The sequence below is a fragment of the Sarcophilus harrisii genome, chromosome 2 (genome assembly GCF_902635505.1).
Source record: "Sarcophilus harrisii chromosome 2, mSarHar1.11, whole genome shotgun sequence".
Lineage (NCBI taxonomy): Eukaryota > Metazoa > Chordata > Mammalia > Dasyuromorphia > Dasyuridae > Sarcophilus > Sarcophilus harrisii.
In genome coordinates this window covers 613,346,891-613,372,679 of record NC_045427.1, presented here as the reverse complement: position 1 = coordinate 613,372,679, position 25,789 = coordinate 613,346,891, and the positions used below count along the sequence as shown (strand labels likewise).

At 38.4% G+C, this 25,789-nt stretch overlaps 1 protein-coding gene across 1 annotated transcript in view; it reads left to right on the top strand.

Moving 5' to 3' along the window:
* The first annotated feature begins 6,762 nt into the window (after positions 1-6,762).
* OIT3 (oncoprotein induced transcript 3) overlaps positions 6,763-25,789 on the top strand; it is a 31,416-nt gene continuing 12,389 nt past the window's right edge. Inside the window, exons 1-6 of the mRNA XM_023507333.2 lie at positions 6,763-6,990; positions 11,499-11,873; positions 12,623-12,730; positions 16,168-16,290; positions 21,531-21,653; positions 23,233-23,393. Coding sequence (XP_023363101.1) covers positions 6,927-6,990; positions 11,499-11,873; positions 12,623-12,730; positions 16,168-16,290; positions 21,531-21,653; positions 23,233-23,393 — 954 coding nt within the window. The 5' untranslated portion in view covers positions 6,763-6,926. The remainder of the gene's footprint in view (positions 6,991-11,498; positions 11,874-12,622; positions 12,731-16,167; positions 16,291-21,530; positions 21,654-23,232; positions 23,394-25,789) is intronic.

The following is a 25,789-nucleotide window of genomic DNA, read 5'->3' as shown; positions in this document are numbered from 1 at the left end:
GGAAGGAAGGTCTTCACCTGAGAGAAGAGGCAAGAGGAGGTTTGGAATATCTTCTGTGGAAGGAGATAGGAGTCAATCAGGGAGAAAAGTTAGGAACACAAGTGAAGATCCAATTGAGGTTACCATGAATTTGTAATGTATGCAGACTTCCTTCTGCCTTTGACAGAAAGCAGCCAAGGATGGGCATAGGTTTGGCAAGAGAAGAACAGAGATGGGACAGAGAGGAAATTGAAATAGCTAAAGTAATGGGCTGAGGTTGGAGAGGGAAGAGAGTCAAATCAGATTAAGGTAATGGCCCAAGAAAGTCCTCATTGGTGGGGCAATTGAAGGTCCCCATGAAAATAGAGAACAGGTTTGGGGAATTAAGAATAGAGAGAGGTGGAATAAATATATGGCCAGATGGGAGAGTGTGAGAAGTTCCAGTTAGGAAACCTGAATACATTTGGGTATTGGCGAAATCTAGTGTGTAACCCAGTTAGGTGTGGCTGAAGGGGAGTGAAGGAGAAATCGGTCTTGGAATTTAAGGAGGCTGAGAAATTGGGAGGTTAGAGTAAGGGGGTATGTCTACATGTATTAGTGTAATCCAGTAAAAGGGAACTGGACAGGGGAGGAAGGCTGTGATTCAGGTATACGTGTGAGGTAATACAAAGTAATGCAAAGTAGTACTTTTAAGAAGAACAATGTTAAAACAAAACAAAACAGGGAGCTTAGGAAAGGCCTTAGAAACTTGGAACTGTTCTGTGATAAAAGTGAGGGATTCCATAAAGTAGAGCTGTGGAAGGAGACATGGGGACTATTTGTACAGAGAAAACAGGGAGGAGATTATAGAATCTCAAGAAATTAAATGTCTTTATAACTGGAAAGGCTAGAAGTGATATAAAAAGCTGCCCCTAGGAGAATCTCCTCGTGAAGTATTTTAAGCCCCATATCTGAGTTTCTCTGACCCTTCCATATCTTCCCTTTCAATGTGTGCAGCACACAGAGTCTCAGGTCCGAACATCCTGGGATTATTTGTTTACAGAAACGAGTTATCTGGGTTGAAAGTCCTTGACTCTCAGCGACCAGTCTCCACACCAAATCTGTGTTTATCTTGAGCACACATCCTCTGCCTCCCAACAAACATACGTGAAGCATTTCAATGGTTTCTTGTATTCAGAAATCACCAATTCAGACTGCCCCCCAACCATAAAATCACAGAAGGGAATAAGGGCCCCTTGATCAACCAAACCTGTGTAAGAATCTATTGGGCATCATGACAAAAAGAGATAATATCTACACAGTGCATTCATGTTTGCAAAGCATTTTATTTGAAAAATGATCATATTATTTTTGCAGGAAAAGCCCACCACCACAAACTGAGACAGCCCACAACACAGAGCAAGCTTAATAATAATGAGCATTTATAGAAAGTTTGTCTCACTAAAGTCTTGTAGCAACCAAAGTGTGGGGTATTATAAACTCATTTTGCAGATGAGCAAAATGACGTTAGAACCCAAATATTTCTTCTTTTTTAATTTTTAAGATTTTATTTTCAGTTCTAAATTCTCTCCCTCTCATCTCCCTCTACCCCATCAAATGAGAGGAGTGAGGGAGGAAGCCCATGATAAGTAGGTATATATATATATATATTTATTGGATAAATTATTCTCCTGTACCCAGATATTTCTCCCTAAAGTTCTAGCATCCTATCTTCTATGTCCTTATTTCATATGATTGCTCTTCAACTACTGAAATACAGTTATCATGGGCCCTCCAAAACCTTTACCACTGCTCACAGATCTCCTCCAAGACCTTTAACAAGGGCTTAGTGAAAACTCACTTTTCTGCATCCTGTTGTTTTCCTAACTATGGAATACCTAAACATCCACTTAAGTAAATGGTAAACTCTTACATGTCAAGGTATCTCAGCATAGTGAAACTGAACACCTAAGTTTGAGTGCCAGAATCTTGGATGACCATGTTCCAACCATCCTCCTCTCGAATTGCTTTGTGAAATAAGAATATTAAGACTTCCATTACCTAATCCATAAATCTATTTTGAAGGAAGCCTTTTTTGTAAGTTTTCAACCGTCATACAAACATAAGATATTCTAATCCCAAATACAGACTTCCTTCACTAGTCACAGAGAGGAAACCCAGATAGGATGTAGGAAGGAGTAATAGGATCAGGTCATTTAAGACAAGTTTTTTTACTTCAAGTGCTGCTCCTCAAAATCTCAGAGGAAAGAGTGTGATTTCTATTTAGGATCATAGTTTGGGAACTTAAAGCTCCCAATTCTCTTATTTTTCAGATAAGAAAACAGAGGCCTAGAGATATTAAGTGACTTGCCCAACATCATAAAAATAGATGACAAAGCCAGGATTTGCCCCCAGGTTGCAGGCAGATTCTAAAATCACCAGGACTTTTCTTCTTCCCTCCCTCCTTCCTTTCTGCTGTTCTTTCCCTCCTCTTCCTTCCATCCTTCCTTTTTCCTCTCTTCCCTGACTTCTTCCTTCCTTCCCTCCATTCCTCCCTCCCTTGCTTCCTCCAGATGGATCTCCCTATTTTGCTTAGGCTGACCTCATTCCAAAAATGATCAGCACAGAAACTTTGACATCCTCTTTCCTCCTAAAGTGGCCAGATGGCCCCCACTCTGGGAAGGTCCACCATGTTCGGTTCCAGATTAGTGAGAATACCTGATTGCCTTTAGCCCTCCAGCCCGGCAGAGCTCCTGAGCACTGGGTAACCAGAGACAAAACCAACTTCCCAGACATTGTAATAGATAAACAATGACAAGTAAACAAAATATAAGCTAATTCAAGGTGAGACTATTGGGAGGTCCCACTGGAGTCAAGCTAAGCCTACAAATGAGCTAAGTTCTAAGGTGTGAAAATTAGGCAGGGGGGCACTCCAGGTGTGGGCAGAGGCTGGAGATGAAATTTAAGTTCAAGAAATGGCAAAAAAAAACAAAAACAAAAAAAAAAAAACCAATTTAGCTAGAACAGTAAGCATGTGTTGAGAGAGAGGGGAGGAAAATGGCACCATGAAGCCACCTTGTTTGGCATTTACACAGATCAAAAGTATCAGAAGGAGAAGAACTAGGTTCTGGGTCACTCAGAACCCTAAGAAAAAATCTCTTAAAAATTTGTTGTTGTTTAATCTTATTAATCATGTTCCAGTCTTTGTGACCACATTTGGAATTTTCTTATTTTTACTAAATCTTTTTATTTTCAAAATGTGTGTAGGGATAATTTTTCAACAATGACCCTTGCAAAAACTCATGTTTCAAGTTTTTCTTCCTTTCCCCTTCTCCTCTCCCCTAGAAAGCAAGTCATCCAATATATGTTAAACATGTTAAAATATGTTAAATCCAATATATGTATACATGTGTATACAATTCTCTTGCTGCATAAGAAAAGTCAGATCAAAAAGGAAAAAATGAGAAAGAAAACAATGCAAGCAAACAACAAAAAGAGTAAAAATGCTATGTTGTGATCCACACTCAGTTCCCACAGTCTCTCTCTATGTGGAGATGGCTCCTCTTCATCAAAAGACCAGTGGAACCGGTCTCAATCATCTCCTTGTTGGAAAGAACCACGTCCAGGAATTTTCTAAACAAAAACACTGGAGTGGTTTGCCATTTCTTCCTCAGCTCATTTTACAAATGAGAAACCTGAGGCAAACAGGGTTAACTGACTTGCTCAGGGTCTTACAGCTAGTAAGTGGCTAAGGCTGAATTTGAACTCGGATCTTTGCGACTCCAGGCCCTTAAAAGTTTAGATTTGACTCTGTCTTTGGAATTAATAGAGTCCCTTTGAGAAAGGTATTCTGTGTGTGAAGTAGAACTGGTATAAGAGAGCTATTTATTTCCTCTACCTCAAAGAAATGTTTGCAACACTAACAACTTATAATTGCATATTAACAAATACTTTAGAATATGACACAAATCTGTAGAAAATGATGATTTCTACTATATTTTCCCCAGAGAATGATAATTAAAAATACTAGAACATGAAATACTTTGTGGGGCTACTGAAGAGAGATTTCACTTTCACTTCACATCTGCAGTAAGCTGATTATCCAAGATCCTCTCATCTGGTTAGCCCTGTGTCTTCAGTGGTTGTCCCTTCCAAGAAATAACAGCCCGGGAGAGAATTCTCTGCTTGCTCTGAGGATATCCAGAATCCCCAAACCAGAGGTAGTCACCAGGCTCAAACACTCCCTTCCTGATCATCATTGCTCAGTCATTTGGACTCACAGCAGAAGAGGCCAAAGATGTGTTCTCAGCTTCACTTTGGCTAGTGAGACTAGAAAACAGGGAAAAGGGACCTGATGTGTGCTTTCAGTGATACAGAACTCTCAGAAGAGGAAACTTCCTTGATATATTTAGAAGAATTGCACGTTTAACCTGTATGGAATTGCTTGCTGTCTTGGGGGAGGAGAGAGGAAGAAAAATTTGGGACACAAGATTTTGCAAAGGTAAAGGTTGAAAACTATCTTTGCATATATTTGGAAAAAATAAAATACTATTATTTTCTTCTATAATCTAGAGTCTTGGAGAATATTGTCCAGAGTAGAGTGGTCAAATTCTGGCTGCTCTGGGTAGAATCAGATTAAAAAGTAATTGATAAATGTGTAACAAAATAAATAAAAGTACAACATAGATAATGTTAATGGATGGTTTTCTGTGTTAATATATGCCCAAAGGCCCCAAGCACAAAAGGTCAAGTCACTGGCCCAAAACCATCCAGTCAGTATAGGTCAGAGATGGGGTCTCACCCATGTGGTCCTAACTCCAAGGCCTGCTATTCATTATGACATATGGACTCTCATGTCAGCACACTGACCTGGAAGTATTGTAAACACCAATGAGATTACTGCATAAAGCAATATAATGTTCTTGGAAGAAACTATGGAAATATAACATAACTTGTGAATTGGTATAAAAGGGATTGCTCTTCAGAGGGAATGACTCTCTGGTTTGCTAGAGCAGAAATGGTAACTGCTTGCAAAGGCAATCCAGATGGGGTGGTTGGATTGATCCATACTGTGAACGGACAAGGGCTATATCCCGGCATCCTGATCTATATCTGGCCATTGGACCCAGATGGCTCTGGAGGGAAAAGTGAGGGAAGTGACTTTGCACAGTCCTCCTTCACTCAGATCCAATTCACTTGAATATCTTCCCCTCCCTGATGTCATGGTCCTCTTCAAGAGCAAAGAACAAACAACAAATATGAATGGATAAATAAACGAGTATTTACCAAGTGCTTATTTTTTTTAACTCGTCCTAAATTATTTGGATGGTTATTGCTTTATGGTCAAGTTTGATTTCTGGTTCTGATAAATTCCTTTCTTTCCAGTGCTTTTCATTACTTCCTTTGAAATCCTCGACCATTTGTCTTGGGAGAGAACATTCAAGAGAGGAATATGGACACTCAGTGTTTCCATTATTACTAACTATTTCTTGGATGACGAAGGATGTCCCACGGACATCTCAAACTCAAGAGAACATTATCCTTCCTTCCCAAAGCCTCCCCTCTCCTAGACCAATTATCATGGTCGCCGCCATTCTCCTGGCACTTGGACTTTCCTGGCCACATCACCCTCCGTCTGCTGATCCAGTGCCTTGTCAAGGGCTCTGCCCCATGCACAAACTCGGTCTCATCTCCTACTTTCCCCAACTTCCTCCAAGTTTCAGTTTACATCCCACATTCTGCTGGAGATTTTTCTTATTATTCTGCCTCCTCCCCCATTTACTGGTACTTTTCCTCTGAGATAACCTATTTATGTTGCATACAGGCTGTCTCAAAAGTCCCAGACCAGTTTTAAGCTTTAATAACTTAAGCTTAAGTTTTAATAACCTAAAACTAAGACTTTTGGAACTCCCCATGTATCTTGTATGTATGTACATTTTTTTTGTATGTGATCCCCCCCATGTTGAATGTAAGTCCCTGGCTAAGCTCCATGAGGACAAATGCTTTCTCATTTCTCTCACTTGGTAAATACTCTTTTATTTATCCATTCATATTTGTTGTTTGTTCTTTGCTCTTGAAGAGGACCATGACATCAGGGAGGGGAGGATATTCAAGTGAATTGGATCTGAGTGAAGGAAGACTGTGCAAAGTCACTTCCCTCACTTTTCCCTCCAGAGATACAGAAAAGAGTATCCTCATTTTAGAGATAACAAAGCTGAGGCTCTCTGGTCATTTAGTTAAAGTAAGACTCAGGGGAGTAATCTGAATCTTGGTCCTCCTGGGTCTGTGTTTAACTCTCAGAACTTTATCCACTAGGCTAGCCTAAATCTCCAAAAAGGAGACTTAGAGCATTCTGTTGAGGGTTTCCTTTCAGCATTTTATCCACTAGGCTAGCCTAAATCTCCAAAAAAGAAACTTAGAGGATTCTATTAAGGGTCTCTTCTATTCCTATCTCTACTATTATTATTGTAATGTTTCTATTCCTGTGACATTCTGAATTATTTTCTTGTCTTCTGAACTTAAATGACTTCATTGTCCTTTGGGCCTTGATGGAAAGGTATAAAGCATAATGATGGAACAAATTATGGAAGAAATGAGACTTCTGGTGTTGTGAGGGGGGATGGTGTCCCCTCCTCAGTTCCCTTCTGAGTAAGATATATTGAATGTGTCATTGCAGAGAAATCGGGAGAGAAAACAATAGGAGGATGAGCTTTTTAAGGGAAAATATCAGTAAAAAAAAATTGTTGACGTTGCAAGTCTGTGTTTCTACGAGGGGTCAAGGCTCGAGCAATGCCCAGCTTATTCCTTCATCCTCTTCCTCTGATAAAGTTACCATGACTGCTGATAAAGTCTCTGCTCTTAAAAGCCTAAAGGTCTCAAAAATTTAAATCAAAAGAGAGTGCCAGAGCACAGAAGAAAGAAGAAAAGGCACTTAGAGGCTGTTTGGATCCTTCGGCTTGGTCAAGAACATGTTCCAGGTGCTCCTTTGGGCCTTCTGCCTTTTCGCCAGATTCACACCGGTACTGCCCATGGGTGAGTGTGTCTGTGGGGTATTTTGCTCAGGGCTCAGGGCTTGTGGCCACTTGCTGCTGGAAGCTGGAGTCCAAGAGATAGATTCAGAACCTATCAGTGCTAGCTGGAGAATGCCTTGAGGTTTCAGAATCCTTGATGGCCTGGGGGATCTTGCTGGTATAACATAAAATGGGCTTCTTGTCCATTCTGTTGATTCAGCCTCCTGGGTTTCCACAAGCCTGGACGCTCCAGTTATTTCTTGATGAGTTCATTACTAGACTAACATCTCGTAGGTCTAGCCATTACCCTAATGACTTGCAAGAAAAATGCTTCAATGGAAGTATTAGCATTTCAAGGCTCTTTTTAGGCAAAATAAGATAGGAATTCAGTTTAGGGAGTTTCCTTTTTTTTAAATTAATCCATCCCTTCCACTATCTCTCTCACACACACACACACTGAGAAAATTAAAAAAAAAAAAAAAAAAAAACTACAATTCATTGCTGCATAGTAGTCCAGCAAAACAAATCCCCACATTGGCTTTGGAGAAGAGAAAGCTTTAAGGATGATTTGATGATCTATATTAGAGGTTTTCATATATAATATTCTCAACTTAATTCTTAGATATATTAATCTCCAGTAAGGCCGGAAAAGTAGGTTTAAGTTATAGTATGAGACAAGAATTAAGAACTTTCTTAAATCTGAAAAAATGGCTATTGAGGCTTTGGGAAGGAAGGATATTGAAATGGCTATTTCAGAATTTTTGTGTCTTTTAAAAAAATTCATTTTTAATGCCAAATTATCTCCCTCCTTCCAGCTTCTCCTCAATCCATTAAAAAGGCAAGAAATATGATTCCTATTATACATGTGAAGTCATGCAAAATATATTTCTACATTAGCCATATTGAGAAAGAAAACCATAAAAATAAAGTGGGAAAAAAATGTTTCAATCAGTTCTCTCTCTGGAGGGGGGATCATTTTTCATCATGGGTCTTTTGAAATTGCCATGTATCATTGTGTTGATCAGAGTAACTTAGTCTTTCACAATTGATTTAATATTACAATATTGCTGTAATATTGTGAGCAATACTGCTCACTCTACTTTGCATTAATTCATTTTAAGTCTTCACAAAATTTTCTGAAACCATCCTTTTCTTAGTTTCTTAGAGTTCAATAGTATTCCATCATAATCATATGCTCTGCCATTCCCCAATTGATGGGCAACACTTTAGTTTCCAATTTTTTACCACAACAAGAAGAGCTGCTATAAACATCTTTGTCCTTGTATATAAATGCAAACTTTCCTCCTTTTTTTTTCCTTTGATCTCTTTGGGATACATTTGGGATACCTAACAGCAGTACTGCTGGATCAGAAAGGTATGTAGTTTTATAACCTTTTGGATGTAGTTCCAAATTGTTCTCCATAATGGTTGGACCAGTTCACAATTCCAGCAATGCATTAGTATACTTATCATTTTCCTTTCTGTCATGTTAAACAACTTGATGAGTATGAAGTAATACCTCAGAGTTTTTTTCAATTTTCATTTCTCTAATCAATAGTTATTTAGAGAATTTTTTCATATAAGGATAGATAACTTTGATTCCTTCTTCTGAAAACTGCCTGTTCATATCCTTTGACCATTTGTCAATTGAAGATTGGATCTTTTTTCAAAAAAATAAATTTGACTCAATTCCCTATGTTTGAGAAATGAGACCTTTATCAGAGAAACTTCTTGTAAAACTTTTCCCCCAGTTTCCTGCTTTCCTACTAATTTTGAGTTTCATTTTTAATTTCATGTAATCAAAATTATTCATTTTACCTCCTACATGCTCTCTATCTCTTATTTGATTATCCTTATCCATAGATCTGATCAGTAAATTTTTCTATGTTCCCTCAGTTTGCTTATGATGTCACCCTTTAGGTCTAAATCATGTGCTCCTTTTGAGCTTATTTGAGTATACAGTGTGAGATATGAATCTATACCTAACTTTCTGTCAAACTGCTTTCCAAGTTTTCCCAGCAATTTTTGTCAAATGATGAGTTGATTGCCCTAAAAGCTTAGATCTTTGGGTTTATCAACACAAGGTAATGGTGGTTATTTAGTCCTGTTTATTATGTGCCTAATCCATTCCATTGATCAATCATTATATTTCTCGTAATTCTAAATTATTGCAACAATTACCACTTTGTAAGACGGTTTGAGATCTGCTATTGCTCTGCCAGCTTTACTTTGTTTCATTGATTTCCTTGATATTCTTGACCTTTTGTCCCTTTAGATGATGAATTTTGTTATTATTTTTCTAATTCTATAAAATAATTATTGGTTGTTTGGTATGACATCAAATAAGAAAATTAAGTTATTATTAGTTATTTATTTATATTAAAATTCTCATTTTTGTTATATTGGCTCAGCTTACTCATGAGTAATTAATATTACTCTAAATGTTTAGAAAACATTTGTGTGAAAAGTATTCTATAAATGTGTTGATAGAGGTCCTGCATGTGTCTAGACAGGTAGATTTCCAAGTAATTTATATTGTCTGCAGTTATTTTAAATGGAATTTTTCTTCTTGCTAGGTTTTGTTGGTAATATATAGAAATATTGATGATTTTCATGGGTTTATTTTATATGGTATAACTTCATTAAAGTTAATTTGTTTTGATTGCTTTTTTTAGTTGACTTTCTAGGATTCTCTAAATATACCATCATATCATCTACAAAAAGTGAGATTTTTATTTCCTCATTGCCTCTGTTTATTCCTTTCTCTCTTTTTTTCTTATTGCTATAGCTGGCAGTTCTAGTATGATACTGAATAATAATGGTGATAATGGACATCCTTATTTCACTCCTAATTTCATTGGAAAGGCTTCTAGTTTATCCCCATTACAAATAATGCTGGTGCTTGGTTTTAGAGCATACTTATCATTTATCCCATTTATTCCAATGATTACTAATTTTTAATAGGAATGAATATTGTATTTTATCAAAACCTTTTTCTGCATCTATTGAGATAATTATGCTTTTGTTGTGCTTGTTATTGATATAGTTCAGTTGTGTCTTTAGTTTAAACTAGATATTGAACTAACCCTGCATTCCTGGTATAAATCCAACCTAGCCATAGTATATGTTCTTTGTGCTTTAATGATATCATTTCCTTGTTAGTATTTTATTGAAAAATTTTGCAGCAATATTCATTGGGGAAATTCCTTTATAGCCTTTTTTCTCTATCCCTGATTTAGATGCCAGAAACATATTTGTATCATAAAAGAAATATGATAGGATGCCTTCTTTATTTATTTTTCCAAAAAGTATATATAATATTAGAATTAATTGTTCTTAAATATTTGGTAGAATTCACTTGTATCCATTGGATCCTGGGTTTTTTCCCCTTAGGGAATTCATATATGGCTTGTTCAATTTCTTTTTCTAAGATAGGATCATTTAAGTATTCTATTTTCTCTTCTGTTAATCTGAGCAATTTATATTTTTTGCAAATCTTCGTCTATTTCACTTATATTGTCAGTTTTATTGGCATAGAATTGAGCAAAATAACTCCTAATGGTTGCTTTAATTTAATCTAAATTGCTTGTGCATTCATCTTTTTTATTTTTGATGCTGGTAATTTGGTTTTTTTGTTTCTTTTTTTAATCACTGTCTTCTGCATCTGCCCTTCCTCTTACCACCATTCTCTTTCTCTTTATATCCTTCCCCTCTTATTTCCCAGTTGAGTAAGATGACTTGTATGTGTTTGTGTGTTGTATATGCATATTTTCATGCCCAATTTTTCATGACTCTAATTATGTGTGTGTATTCACCTTTGAAACAGTTCATATGAGAGTGAGGTTCTGTGTTGTCTGATTCACCTTTGTGAACCTTTGGTTCCTTTGTACCTTTTTTAAAAAACCAAGCTATTAATCCTCTTTTTGTGATTTTCTTGCATTGCTCTCATTTATTATCTCCATTTTTCTCTACTGTTCTCATTTGATTTTTAAAATCATTCTTTGTTCTTTTAAAAATTTCTTTCTTTAACATTCTTCTAGGAATTCCCATTAGATTTGTGTACAATCTGCCTTTTTCTTTGAGTCTTTGCTTGTGGATGTTTTCATGATGTCTTTTTCTGAGTTTGTGCCTGGAGCTTCCTTGTCAGTATATTTGTGTGAGTTCAGTGAGTATGTGCTGTTGGACTTATCCAAAATTAGGACCTTTGCTCCCTTGCGATGACAGATAGACCGTAATTTCTCCTCTCCATCCTGGAGCTATGACCCAGAGCTAGGTGATGGTCAAAGGACCTACCCCTGATCCTAAAGCCTCCGCCATCCCAAGAGTCCTCTGAAATCTCTTTCTGAGCAGGTATTTAGTCCCCTTAACATCCTTGGCTCTGAGAACTGGCACCACCATGTTGCTTCTTTCCTTTGCATAAAAGATTTTTCTCCTTTGGCAAAACCACTAAAACTCAGTCCTGGTATTACCTTAAGAAGTAGACTCAGCTCTTCCACCCCAGGCACTCTGAGCAGCTCTCTCTGATTTTAGCCCTGGATCCCTGCTCTGCATACATTAGCTTGAACGAGCCCTGGAGGAACACGGACCACCAGCTGAAGGAGGAGGAGGGCCAGCCTACCTGTGACAGCAACGTGGATGGGGAGTGGTACCGCTTCACAGGTATGGCGGGGGACGCCATGCCCACGTTCTGCATCCCGGAGAACCACTGTGGCACCCACGCACCCATCTGGCTGAATGGCAACCACCCACAAGAAGCGGATGGCATTGTGCAGCGCCAGGCCTGTGCCAGTTTCAATGGGAATTGCTGCCTCTGGAACAACACTGTGGAGGTCAAAGCCTGTCCTGGAGGCTATTATGTCTACCGTTTGACTAAGCCCAGTGTCTGTTTCCATGCCTACTGTGGCCGTAAGTACCTTCCATTTGTTTTTTCCTCTCCCACCAGGGCAGAAGAATCACTATCAAAGAAAGAATGAAAGAGAAAAGAGCTATGAAATATTTAGCATCTAAAGCTTCCTGGGGACAGAGCCACAACTAGGGTGGGGCGACTAGGATGCTGTCCCAGAGTACAGAAGATGGTCAGATTCAAAGGGCACATTTACCCCTTTCCTCCATGGTCCTCTGGCCATTCTCCATGAGAATGGGCCTTCCCTTTTCCCCAATCTGACTGCACCCAACAGGAATGGATTATCCCCACACAACTGAATTTATGCTGGGAGCAAGAATTTTTCGTTAAGCGTTTGCCGGGGGATCATGTAACACAGATCATTTTTATTTGGTATTTCTAACAAGAAAATTAGGCCTGCTGGGCCCAGAGTCTATGAAACATTCCTGAAGGATAAAGAGGGAGTAATTGGAATCATGCCTTCTAGTCATTCTCATAACTATTTTTCCCTGTCACCTTAGTCTGACGAGATGCCAGGAAAAAAAAAAAATATTCTATTCAGTAACATTGTACCTACAAGACAGAAATGTCAGTGCTTCTGCATAGGTACCCTCAAAGAGAGGTTGAGAAAAACCTCGTTCTGAGGGCTTCAGGAGACCCTAAAAATTTGATTGCAGCTCTTTGGACGAGCTGGGATGTCGAGGAGTTTACAGCCCAGTCTGAAACTCTAACCTTTTCCCTCATCCTCGCGACGCCTCTGGTCTCATTACAGATTTCTATGACATCTGCGATGTGGTGGACTGCCACGGGACTTGCTCAAACTCTGAATGCACATGTTCTGAAGGAACCGTCCTGGGCCCAGATCAACAGACTTGCCTGGGTAAGAAAGCCTCAGGGGGCAGGGGAATTGGCCGGCCAGGTAAAAGGGTCCAGGAGGCCAGATACTGGGGGAAAGGGCCACACTATGGAGAGAGCTTTGGAATGGCTTGTAGAGATGGTCACTGAAGTCACAGGTAGAATGATAGCAGAATGGGGCCAGTAAGACTGAAAGGGTGGAAAGAAACGGGAGAAGGGGTGCCTCTGAAGCAGAGCAGGGAACAGTCATATCCGTCTGCAGGATCAGGCACAGAATCTTGCCTTTATACTGGGTTTCTACTGTGATTAGATAGATAGGGACAGCCTAGCACTCCTCAAAGCAATTCTCCCCTAAAGTGGCACCAGGGTATTTTTATCTTTCCTGGGCATTAGGAAGAGAGGGCTAATGGGCAATTTGAAAAGAATCCAGGGCTGCTTAAATTCCTTTTTCCAATCTCTGTGTCTGAGAGAAATCATCAGATCTAGCCCAAGGGAGAGCCTTTTCCTGCCCCCTGATTTTTTTAATGGAAGGGAAATAAAGTAGAACTAATAAAGACCACCCTGTTCAGTGGCAGTGCCAGAAAAAAAACCCTCACCAAAGTTGGGAGAGATAATTAGGGGGCAGAGAGTGCAAAGGGGAAGATATTCAAATTTAAATGGAAATTAAATTAATGTCTATTTAATTTAGACATTCAACTCAATTCAAGCTACATTTATGAAGTGCCTGCTACAGGCAAGACACTGCTATACCTGGAGATAAAAAGATGAAATTGAAAGTCCCCATCCATAAAGAGATTATATTCTGCTGAAGTTATAACATGTATAGGGACAAGTAAATCTAAAGTATACACCAAGTAATTTCAGAAGGGAAAGATAAAACAGGAGCACAGTGAGAGGGGAGCTGGGCTAATCTTTGAAATAATGTAGGGAATCTCAGAGGCAGAAGTGAGAAGTAAGGGCATTGCAGGCAGAGCCCATCTGTGCAAAGGCGTTAAAAACAGGAGAAGGAATGTCACATATGGGAAACAAAAAGGCCAATTTCAGTTTTATCTGTGAATGTGAGAAAAGCAAAATAAAACTGGAAAGAAAACGCTTCTGTCCTCATTCTCAACACTAGCTTCTGGGAAAAACATCACACATGCCTTCATAAGGGCATATCCATAGTGGCTCTTGGTTTATGATGAATTGCTGTGGGTTTATTCTTCAATCTGTTGACACTAGGAGTCTGTGATTTCATTGGGGAGAGATTCAGATGAAGTGCTCCAGAAAAACATGAGGGAAAAGCAGTTTCCTGGAGGAAGTGATCCCTGAGCTAATCCTTGAAGGCAGGGATGGATTGCAATGGTTAGGGAGGAGAAAGAAGTGCATTCTTATGTTAGGAGACACCTGCATAAATGCTTGGGGACTGTAGAGAGGCTGGGGTCAAGGAGACCCAGTATAGAGGCCAAAAAGGATAATAAAGTGAAAGAAGGCGAAAGTCACGTACTCAGCGTCTGGTTATGAAGTTAAATCCCAGGCTAGGATTTTGCTTTAATTTTTTAGCAATAGGCAAGAGAAAAAATCATCAGATTCTGGTGCACTTGAGCACTAGAAAAATAATTTTGGCAGCTTGGATAAAATTGGGGTCAAGGAGAATGGAGGCAGAAAGCCCAGTTAGGAAGCTATTGTAATAATCCAGAATGAGGTGATGGCAGCCAGTGTACGAGGAGAGAAAAGGATGAATGTGGGAGATGTTATGGTGGAATCAATAGCACCTGGCAACTCATTGTATAGAGAGAGAGGGAGAAGGTGGACGTTGTCAGATAGGAAGCCAACGGTTTGAGCTTGGGTACCTGGGGAAATGATGGTAGTTCATCAAATAGAAACTGGGAGATTAGGACAAAGGGCAGATTTGGATAAGTGAGAAGGAGAACCTGCCTTTCTGTCTCACAATTATGAGGGAAGTGGTTTATAAATTTTAACATGCCAGAGAAAGGAGAATGATTATTTCTATCATACTATCATTCTCTATTTATTTTTTCCAGGATTATTTTTATTTTTTTTTTATTATAGCTTTTTATTTACAAGATATATGCATGGGTAATTTTTCAGTGCTATCATTATTTCTTCTTGTTTTCCAAATGTGAATCTGTCTTCTACCTATGAACCTGAGATTCCTTAAGGGCAGAAAAAAGCATCTTTCAGGGCTTTCACTCCATTTACATAGTCTTCTGAAACCTAGCATTACTTTCAGGCTATGATGAAGCATGGGAGCATGTATCACTAGTTATAATGGAACATAACTATTTTCAGTTACATTTCTCAAATGTGTTTATATTTAAAGATGCTGAGATCATTAATAGTTCATTGAATATATAAAAATATGTTAAAACATGAAAAAAGGGCAGATTTAGGAAGGCAAAGATGCATTCGGTTTTGCATATGTTGAGTCTGAAGATGCAAGGGCAATCAGGTAAAGGGATACAGGAGGGAGTTAGATAGACATAAAGGAAAGGGATCAGGGGCTAGGTATTAGCTTTGGGAGTTATCTGCATGGAAGTGATGACTAAAGTCTTTGGAGGAGATAAGATGAAGGGGAGAGTTCAGAGAAAGAAGAAGCACAAGAACAGAACCTTGGATCGGAGAAGATGGATAATAAACCTGCCAAGCAGACTAAGAAGGAGCAGTTCGGGCAATAGGAAAAATACCAGGAGAGCAGTCACAGAAACTAAAGATGGAGAGAAAACTAAGGAGGGGGTGGTAGACAGCATCAAATAGTGCAGAAAGATCAGGGAAAATGAAGACAGAACAAGCTATTAGCTTTGGAAATTAGATGGGGCATTTTGAGTAGAGGCGGGCTCAAAAGCCATATTGCAGGGAACTGAGATCAGAGCGAGTGATGAGGGAAGGGAAGGAGAGGAGAGAAATGCAGCCTGTTTCTAAAAGTGCAGGAGAGATAGACTGAAGGGATGGAAGCTTGGACTTCTTTAAGATAGGAGACTAAAGTTTTTCAGGAAAGAATAAATAAGGTGCACCTTTATCAGGAACTTGTTAGCATAACCTGCAAACATACCCCACATGCATGTCCCACAATTCTAGTCTTCTATATTTTAGCAGAGAGAAATTGTACAAATAACTGGATTTTGTGTGTGTGTGTGTGTGTGTGCAGGTGGGTGGAAGGTACCTTGAATCACTATGTACTATACTGAGAGAACTGACCAGTAATAGAATTAGCCTTCTATATTTTAGCAGAGACAAGCTGTACTGGTAACCAGATTTTGTGTGTATGTGCACATGTATGTGGAAGATACCTTGAACCACTGGATAATATGCAGAGGGATAAAAGGCATACTGATTTTATCTGAAACAATGCAGGTGTTCTTCCAAGGGGTTTGAGTTTCCCTATAATGGAGGCGATCTTCCCTTCTCCCCTTAACACTGACCACTCAGTTATGGATTGCTTGTATAATTTCTACCCTACAGATGAAAATGAGTGTGAAAAAAACAACGGGGGCTGCAGTGAGATCTGCGTAAACCTGAAGAACTCGTACCGCTGTGAATGTGGGGTTGGGCGTGTTCTGGGAAGTGATGGCAAAACCTGCGAAGGTGAGAATTGGAGAGAAGGGATTTGAACTAATGGGAAGGATCAAGTGGAAACTAATAGGAAATAGTGACATTGACTTCTCTGTGCCTTTGGAGAGGAATGGTTCTCTTAGCAGTGGTTCTCAAACTTTTGTTTTCAGTATCTTTATCCTGTTAAAAATTATTGAGGATCTCTCAAAGCGTTTTTGTTTATCCGGGTTATATTTATAGACATTTACCATATTGGAAATAAAAACTATTTTTGAATTTGTAGACCCTCTAAGAGGGTTTCAGAGATCCCCAGGATTCTCTAGACCATACTTTGAGAACCACTGTCTTAGAGTATGAATACTGATTTAATGTCTTAATGAGTTGGAAGGAATACTGGGCCTGGCACTAGGAAGATCTGAGTTTCAATCCCACTTCTGACACTTATGAGTTGTGTAACCATCAGCAAATCACTTTGCCTCATCTGTCTAAAAGAGGATAATAATGCCTGCAGCACCTACCTCAGAGAGTTGTTATGAAGGTCAAATGAAAATATATTTAACACACTTTTTAAAAATTTAAAACTCTATGCAAAGTCAGTTATTATTATTAATAGGGTAGTTGAATTTATACCCTGTGAAATTGCCTTAAGGAAGACAAATAATAAACTCTTTTTTTTTAAAGATTAGAAATGGTGTAAACATTTTATATAACCAAGTAATAATGAAGCCACAAATCAAAATAATGCTTTGTACTAGTTATGGAATGGGTGAAATGAAAATGGCATTCATACATAATATCTAATGACCCCTCTCCTTCAGGATGTTTTTTCTGTTATAAGTAGCTTATTATTGTTGTTTAGTCATTTTCAATCCACTTCTTGAAATGGTTTGCCATTTCCTTCTCTACCTTATTTTATAGATGAGGAAACTGAGGCAAACAGGGTTAAATGACTTGACCAGAGTCACACAGTTAATAAGTATCAGAGGCTGTATTTGAACTTGGTTTTCCAGACTCCGGGTTCAGCCTTCTACCCACTGCAGCACCATCTGCCTGTCCATCTCCAGGGAGTTATATTTGTTAACAACTGCATCTTCTATAATACTTTGATTACTTCACTCTAAATACTGAAGGTATCAGACAATGTCACAGGCCCTCTGGGTCTGAGTGAAACGGATGTACTTGGGAGCCTTATTTTAGGCAGAGGGCGGGGTGGGACCCATAGTCTGGCAGCCCTTGTAGCTTCACTGTTCAGAGAGATGAATAGAGCAGGTGCTCATCCTGCTGTCTAACGGGCAGCTCGAGACGGTGGAACACAAGCATTGGAGTCCGAGGAGAGCCAGGTTTGGATTCTATCGTTTACATTTATTAACTGCTCAGTCTTAGGTAAGTTTTTACTTTTTTGTTCAGTTGGACCCAACTCTTGGTGATCCTTTGTGGATTTTTCTTGGCAAAGATTGGAAGGTTTGCCATTTCTTTCTCCTACAAATGAGGAAACTGAACAAACAGAGTAAAGTGACTTGCCTAGGGTCACACACCTAGTAAGTGTTTGAGGCTGGATTTGAACCCAGGAAGATGAGTTTTCTGGCTCCAGATCCAGCAGCCTATACACTATGGCACCATCCAGCTCCATCTTTACCTTTCTGGGTCTCAGTTTCCTCATTTATAAATCAGGAATGAGAGTAACAATTGTATACAGTCGTCGTGAGAAAAGTATCTTACAAACCTCAAAGAGCTTTAGAAATGGAACTTGTATTTTTCCATAAGCTTATTTCAGTATAATTGGACTCAAAGTTATGACAGCACAGAAAGACCCAAGCATGACTTGCACCAATGTGAATATTTGAAAGCCTTAGATAAAGAATGCATTAAGTACTGCAGTAGCCATTCTGTGCTGCATATGCAGCCAGTGCCTCTAAGAACAAGACTAAATTTATTTGAAATTTTATTGAAATAGGTGTAATGGCCTGGATTCTTCCTTAATCTTTATTTTCTGCAATAATTTTTACATATTTGAGCACTGCAGGAGATAATTAATTCCGGAGGAGGCTCCTGAAGAGCATTTTTAATTACTCGTCATCAGTTTATTGGCTGAACATGCAGTCCATTCATCAGACTGCTCTCGGCCTTGTCATCCACAAATCCATGGATTTAAAAGGAAAACTCTGGACACGTTCCACTTCAGGATTTATTTCCTTTGTTTCCCTTCAGTGACCTGGCTGCTGGTAGTGCCATTACAACTAGGTTATTGAAAACTTTTTCTTTGTCTAAGTTATTGGAGACCTACAACTGTAGATTTGTGAGCTTGATTGAGACCATGGGGCTCTACCCTGAAGCAAGATCCTCCTATAACATCCCTAATCAGTAGAATCCATGAATCCCTTAGGCCAGCTCAGTTTAATTTTCCCAAAGATGAGAGTACTTGGAATTAGAACTGGTTGAATATTAAAACTTGCTCTTAGCATTTTTCTAAAGAAAAGAAACTTTAGAATTGATCCCGTCTAACCTCATTTCACATGAGAAAAGGAAGCCCACTGAATCACAAATTTTAGAATTAGAATGGACCTCAACTGTCAGTTAATTTAATCTGTATCCCCCAAAGAATTCTCATTAAAATATGCCAACTAATTTTTATCCTGTCTGTGCCTGAAAGCTTCCAAGGAAGGTAAAGCCATTAGCTCCTGAGATAGCTCTCTCTACTTGGGAAGAGCTCTAGTTGTAGGGAAATTTTTCCTGATAATCCAGCCTTAAATTTCCCCTTTGCAACTTTCCCCTAGCCTAGTCTCTAGGGCTAAACAGAATACATCTGATACCTTTTTGAAAAACCACATACAGAGGGTATGATCTGGAAGAGGATCCAGCAAAGGAAACATTCTTAATGAAAGGAATAAGGAAAAGAAGTCTGCTTTATGTTAACTTTTCATATTTTTTTCCTATTTGAAAATGCCCAATTAATCATTATTCCTAGATGTGAATTCAGCTAGACAAGATCTATGATTTCATTTGTGTGGGGAACTTCCAATGGGGAAGCACCTTCCACAAAGACAACCTGAGAATTCTTAGTCTTAGGCAATATGTTTTGATTAAGAGAGGCTAGGATTTAAATGAATTGCCTGTGGTTTATATATCCAGTATTTGTTGGAAGCTAGATTTGGTCTTTTAAATCCAAGGACAACTCTTTACCCACTATACACATTACCTCTGATATAATTAAATAGAAATCTTCCTCCAGTGGTTTCAAAGGTCAAAGAATTGCATTTCTCTGTTAAATTTAGAGCTTCAAAAATAGGACTGCCTTGAATTTATTCCCTCTAAGTTTCACAAAGATTAGTTTAAATTAATCAAATTAAATTAATTAAAAAGTTAATTTATTAATTTTCAAGCAATTTATGCAGTCATTGTACAAGAAATAATTGAAATCATAACCTGTAGTCAATTTTTCTCTCTCCTTGAGCACTTAAGATGTCATTCTCATTAAAGAAGGGCCTTTTCTAGATGCTGAGATAGGAAAGCACTCCCAATGAGGCTGTTTTTTGAGGCAGCCAGGTGGTTCTGGGCTTGGATTCACAAAGACCCGAGATCAGCCTTTCTTAGACACTTACTAACAGTGTCCATCTGGATATCTTACGTCGTCAAAATGGATTTCACAGAGGAATGATCAAGGCTTTCTTCCAGCGCATCAACATCTGGGGGCCCATATTTCCTCCTGAGAGAAGGAAAGCGGGAGAGGACCCTGCCTGGTGCTTCGTTTCCTATCCATCCTATGCAGCACAACTTCCTCAAGAAGGACCCTTCCACGGTCCTACATCTGTGGCACTTCTCTCCTTGAAGCTTCCTTCTTTAATTTCACCTACTATGCAATGTCTCTCTCTCAACAGTTCCTTATCCATGTCCAACCTGAAAAAATACCTACTAACAGTTCTGTTTCTATAATGGCACTCAAATGCTATAGGTTCATCAATATTTCAAATTATTGGTTCTTCTTTCATCCTCACAGGACACATGGTACCTCTCTATAATATCCCAGAGTCAGGAGAGAGTGACTCTAAAGCAATAACTTTGATGATGCTTTCCAAAACTGGATGAATTAGCACATTCTTTAAATCTGCCTTTTCCAGTCTTTTCAGCTCCCTCTTTCTTCTAAGAATGTTTACCATTTCTCTGGAAGTTTAATAACAACCAGGGTTGCATGCTGAAAATGACAAACTGAAATTACATTAGCTATAACATTTTTCTTGGGAAGAACATTTTTACTTGGGAACTTGAAAAAATGTAATGGTATTGTATCTTCCCCATAAAGAAAATGTAAAGAAAATCTCTTTTGAGCAGTTTCTTATGTTTTTATTTTATTCCATTCTGGTTTCACTTTCATACTAGACTTGTTATCACAGAAAGCCTTAACCTGAATACATTTGGGTTCTGAGATCCCAAGAGTAGCAGGTAATGGACCAATGGACAATGAATCCAATTCACAAGAGTATCCAAGATCTTGTCTAGCTGAATTCATAGCCTGACAGTAAGAATAACAGATTTTTTCATATTCAATGCTGTTCTGCAAGCTTTCAAACAGAATGAAAAGAATATTTCATCAACTGAAATTGGCTTGTTCTGTTTTTCATAAAGCTTGGCTTGGCTACCCCAGTTGTTCAGTAAAATAGCAGCCAGTCAGGAAAATTCCATTTTGTTGGGGGGAAAAATTAAGACCCAGGAGAAGTACACATCAGAAATGTGCACTTCTCTGATCAAATTCCAACAAGCAAATTTTTTTTCCATTTGGGTTTCTTGCCTCATGTCTAATTAGACATGATATTGGTGAAGAGTAGCCTAAAAAGGAAGAACTAAATGAGAAGTGAGCTGACACTGAAGTTCTGAGTTCTAATCCCCCTTCTGACACATGCTGGTAGTACTACCATCATCAAGTCACTTAAATCCTTAGCCTCAATTTTCTTATTTTCAAAATAGGGAAAATAATATTTATCTCTCTGGGTTGTTGTAAGGAACAAATAATATATGCAAAGCATTTTTCAAACTTTAAAGTACTATGTAAATATTAGCATTATCATTATTTAGGAGAACTCTAAGGTTCTTTCCAGTTCTAAATCTAAGATGTTATGATAATTGTTTTGCAATGGTGAAGGAAATTTACACATTAAAAGTTCCCTAAACTGGAGAAATCACAAATTCAGAGTCCAGCTCTTGCAAGAATTTTATTCCAGCATCCCTTCCAGAATCTCCCAGTCCAGGAAGTCCATTTGGTTTTTCTATTTATATTGCAGACATTGAGGGTTGTCAAAATAAAAATGGCGGCTGCAGCCACTTCTGCCGTGGATATGGAAACACTTATCAATGTGAATGCCCTCGTGGATTGGTGCTATCTGAAGACAATCACACTTGTCAAGGTAGGACTTGGGCTATAACCCAAACTCTGCTGAAATTTAACTTATATCCTTCTTCTCTCCTAAACTCACTGCCTTCCAGGTCTCCTTATCTGCCTCCTTTCAATATAAGGCTTCCTGAGTTTAGGAATAAGTACCCCAGAATTTTTTAGAAGGCTAAGAAGTTTTGTCAGAAACATTGCATGAGATTTATAACCCCTTAACTCAATTCTTTGAATTTACATTTGTATTGTTTCTACAGCTTCTATTATTATGTTAAGTAATGATGATGAAGAGAGAACCTGGGCCAGAGTCAAATTTTGCTTCAACCATATTCTGACAGAGTGATCCTGGACAAGGAACTTTTTCTTAAGACCCCAGGCAACATTCTGAGAATATAAATTGTAGAATATTTGTAGATCCCAGTTTCTATTTCATAAAAAGTGAGCCATGAGGACTGGCTCTACATGCAGTAAGGGACAATGGAAAGTGCACTGAACTTGATATTTAGAGGTCTAGGTTGAAATCATATTGCTACTACTTGCAAATCATGAATACTTTTGGCTAATTTACTTCTCTGACCATCAGCTTCCTCATTTCTAAGATGAGATTGGGTTAAATAATGACATCCAGGGTCCCTCTAGTATAAAATGTATGTCCCTATGATTGCCTAGCAAAGAAACCTAAATCTTCTGATTTCCACTTAATACTTCCCCCTGAGAATCTGTTGTGATTACACTCATCTCACTAGACCATGTTATTATCCAACCATAAACAGACAATACCATAAATAATCAATATTTATTTTCCTAATAAAGAAATGAGAAGAATGACTCAAAATAGGATAGCAGTATCCCCTGTTTAATCCTCCAGGGACTACCCCCTCAGAGTGTGGATTTCTCAGTGCCCAGAAGGAGATTTCTCCATATTTATTTTTATAATTTTTTATTATGTGTTGGACTTTATCCTCACCCTCATTGGTAAAAGGCACTTTGGGGACTAAGTTGAAAGAAGAGGAAAAAATCACTGTATCTTAAAGGCAAAGCAATCTTTTGTATTGAATGTAAATTAAACTTATCAATAGTTTGTGGTTTACAAGCAATGACAATCTGAAACCTCTCCCAAACCATACTGACAGTACCTATTTTATGAGGCAATAATTAACAAGAAGGCCATGGCGGTTTGCTGAGGAGGTTTAAACCTACATAGAAGAACATTTTTCCTGCATTGCCAATAAATTCACTATGAGATAAATATCAATCCGTTAAGGGTTCAGGTCATGGTTTTGTGCTGGCCAGATCTTTGGAAGAGACCCAAGTATAGAATATTTTCAAATTCTGGAAATGTTTCCATTTAAAGCAACAACAGAATATTTAAGAAATGTATCCAGGTCTAATCTCAGAAGGAAGAATTCTGGGCTAATATTCACTGACTTCCTTGATCCTTTGAGATCTTTGAAAGAAGTTGGAAAAAATATGTAAGTACAGTCTTAAAACAACTCGAGGACACCCAAAACAAAACTCTTCTCCCTCGGTATCTTCCTTCCCCCTCACCATTGCTTAGATTTTCTGCTTATGCCTGACAATTTCCACCTTTCTTTCAGTCCCTATGAGATGCCAGTCGAATGCTATTGAAGTGAATATCCCCAAGGACCTGGTTGGAGGGCTGGAGGTCTTCCTGACCAACACATCTTGCCGAGGGGTCTCCAATGGCACCCACATCAATATCTACTTCTCCCTCAAGACCTGTGGCACTGTGGTGGATGTAGGTTCCTCAGGGAGGGAGGATATGTGGGGATGATCCAAGGATCCGAAGCTTGGGAAATGGGTTATAGATTGAATGTTTTAAGTTACAGAAAAAATAGACCCATAATAGAGAATTTAATTCAGTTTAATGAGCATTCTATGTGCCAGACACATATATAAGAGATGGATGGAGAGCTCGCTTCAAAGTCCATAGGGAACTTACATTTCACTGGACTGAACCTCAAGCACTGCACCCATGAAGATATTTTCATGAGAGTACCAAGCTCAACTGCACCAGACTTTTGGTTACTTCTGCCCAAAACTGTAATCTCCACTCCTGACAATATAGATCAGAAAGAGATTAAATAACAATATATAGTTGGGCCAACATAGTGATCCTTTTTCAGTCACCATCTTCTCTGGCAACATTTTACATTGTTGACTATTATTTCCTTCTTGATATTCTCTTTTCCCTTTGCTTCCCAGATGCTGCTCTTTTAGCTTCCTCTTCTCTGATCATTCCTCATGCTTTTTTGCTGGTTCTTTTCTCTCTGTCGTCTAAATGTGGACATCCCCAAAAACCCTTGGTCTGTGTCTCTACATTTTTTTCCTTTGGCAATAGTGCCCATTGCCATGGCTCTAATTATCACCTCTTGGCAGATGACACCCAAATCTAGACACCTAGCTCAAAGTTCTCTCTTAGAATTTCATATTTCCAAGTATCTCCTGGGGGTGTCCACCAAAATGCATCCAAACTTCAAACTCAACATATTCAAGATTGAACTAATTATCTTTCCTCAAAAATCTTCTTTTTTACTTACCTAATTCTGGTGAATGGCGCTACCATTCTCCAAGTCTTTCAGATTTGAAACCTTGCATTCTTTTGTCTCCTAGTACAGAATGAATTCCCACTAATCCTCTGTCCCCTAATTTATCTTTGCTTATGAAAATCTTTCTGCTCCTGCAGGGCCCAGCTTAGATGCTACTTTCTCCATGAACTCTTCTTTGATCCCACCCAAGTAGAAGTTGTTATCCCCCCCAATCTCTCAGGTTTAACCTCTCCTATGAACTTAATTTGTATTATAGTTATTTTAGTCCGTATTTTATGCTTCTAAACCTCTTTAGGTCAGGGACTTTGTCGACATTCATTCTGGTACGCATTTATACTTTTGTGTGTGTAGTGGTCAAAGAAGCCTTTATGAAGAACTTGAACTGAGTCTCAAAGGATATATCTGATTCGGTCATGTAAAGCAGAGGTGGTCTACGAAGGGAGATAATGGAAGCAAAAGTTCAGAGATAGGAACGAATAAGCCATGAACTAAAGTCAGTGAATAGATTTTTGAAACAAAGAGTTAATTTGAAAGTTGTAGGAGATATAGTCAGAAATAGTCAGTTGGTAGCAAATTATAGAGGCCCTAAAAGCTAGGGGGAAAAGAGGTTCAACCATACCATACCAAGCAATTGAAGGTGTTTAGAATATTTCCATCAGGGTTTGGGGTAGTTATTGTTTTAAGAAATAGTGTTATAGAAACTCCATTATTGCAATGTCATATAGGTTGATTTTGGGTGAGGGTAATATTGAAACTAGATAAGGAAACCAGTTAACCCCTTACAAAAATCCAAGACAAGGTAATGATCAATTTAATCATTGAATAAATATTTATTAAATTCCAAATATGTTCAAGGTAGAATTCTATTCCAGAAAAATATAATTATGTTCTTAAATGGAAGGAGCCATTTTATCTTAGATTTTCAGGTACTAGAGTAGTGCTTTTTATATAACATGTGCTTGATTAACAATTGCTGAATTAAGCTGAAAGTGCTATATAAGAGTATAAAGTATACACAGAGGTATAAGACATGGTTCCCTGCCCCCCTCCAGAAGCTTACAATCTAATTGTAAAGACAAGTGAGATATACACATATAAAAGAATAATATATAATAAGTGTTAAATAAAGGCCACCAACTATAAATACTACTGGGGATGTGATTGAACTAGGATGACACCAGTTGAACTATTGAGAAGGGGACTGGAATTGACTGGGAATAGTGAACAAGGAAAAGGGAAAAGCTAAATTTGATGCTGAGACTTGAAGCCTAGTTTTCAGGAAAATGATCATCAATGCAATAGGGAAGTTTAAGAGGATCACTTTGGGATGGAAGAATGTGAGTTCCATCTTTGATATGTTGAGTTTGAAATGAAAAGTAGACAACCAAATGAATGTGGTCAACCAGCAGCTGAAAATTTATGCTCAGAACTTGAAAGGGAGACCAAGAGCTACTATGCAGATTTGAGAGCTATCTATATAAACATTAACTTGGAACTATAAGAGTGGATGTTCCATAGCAGAATTTAAATCCACTCTGGTCTTTCTAAAGGACAGGGCTACTTACGGCTACTTATGGTAATAAAT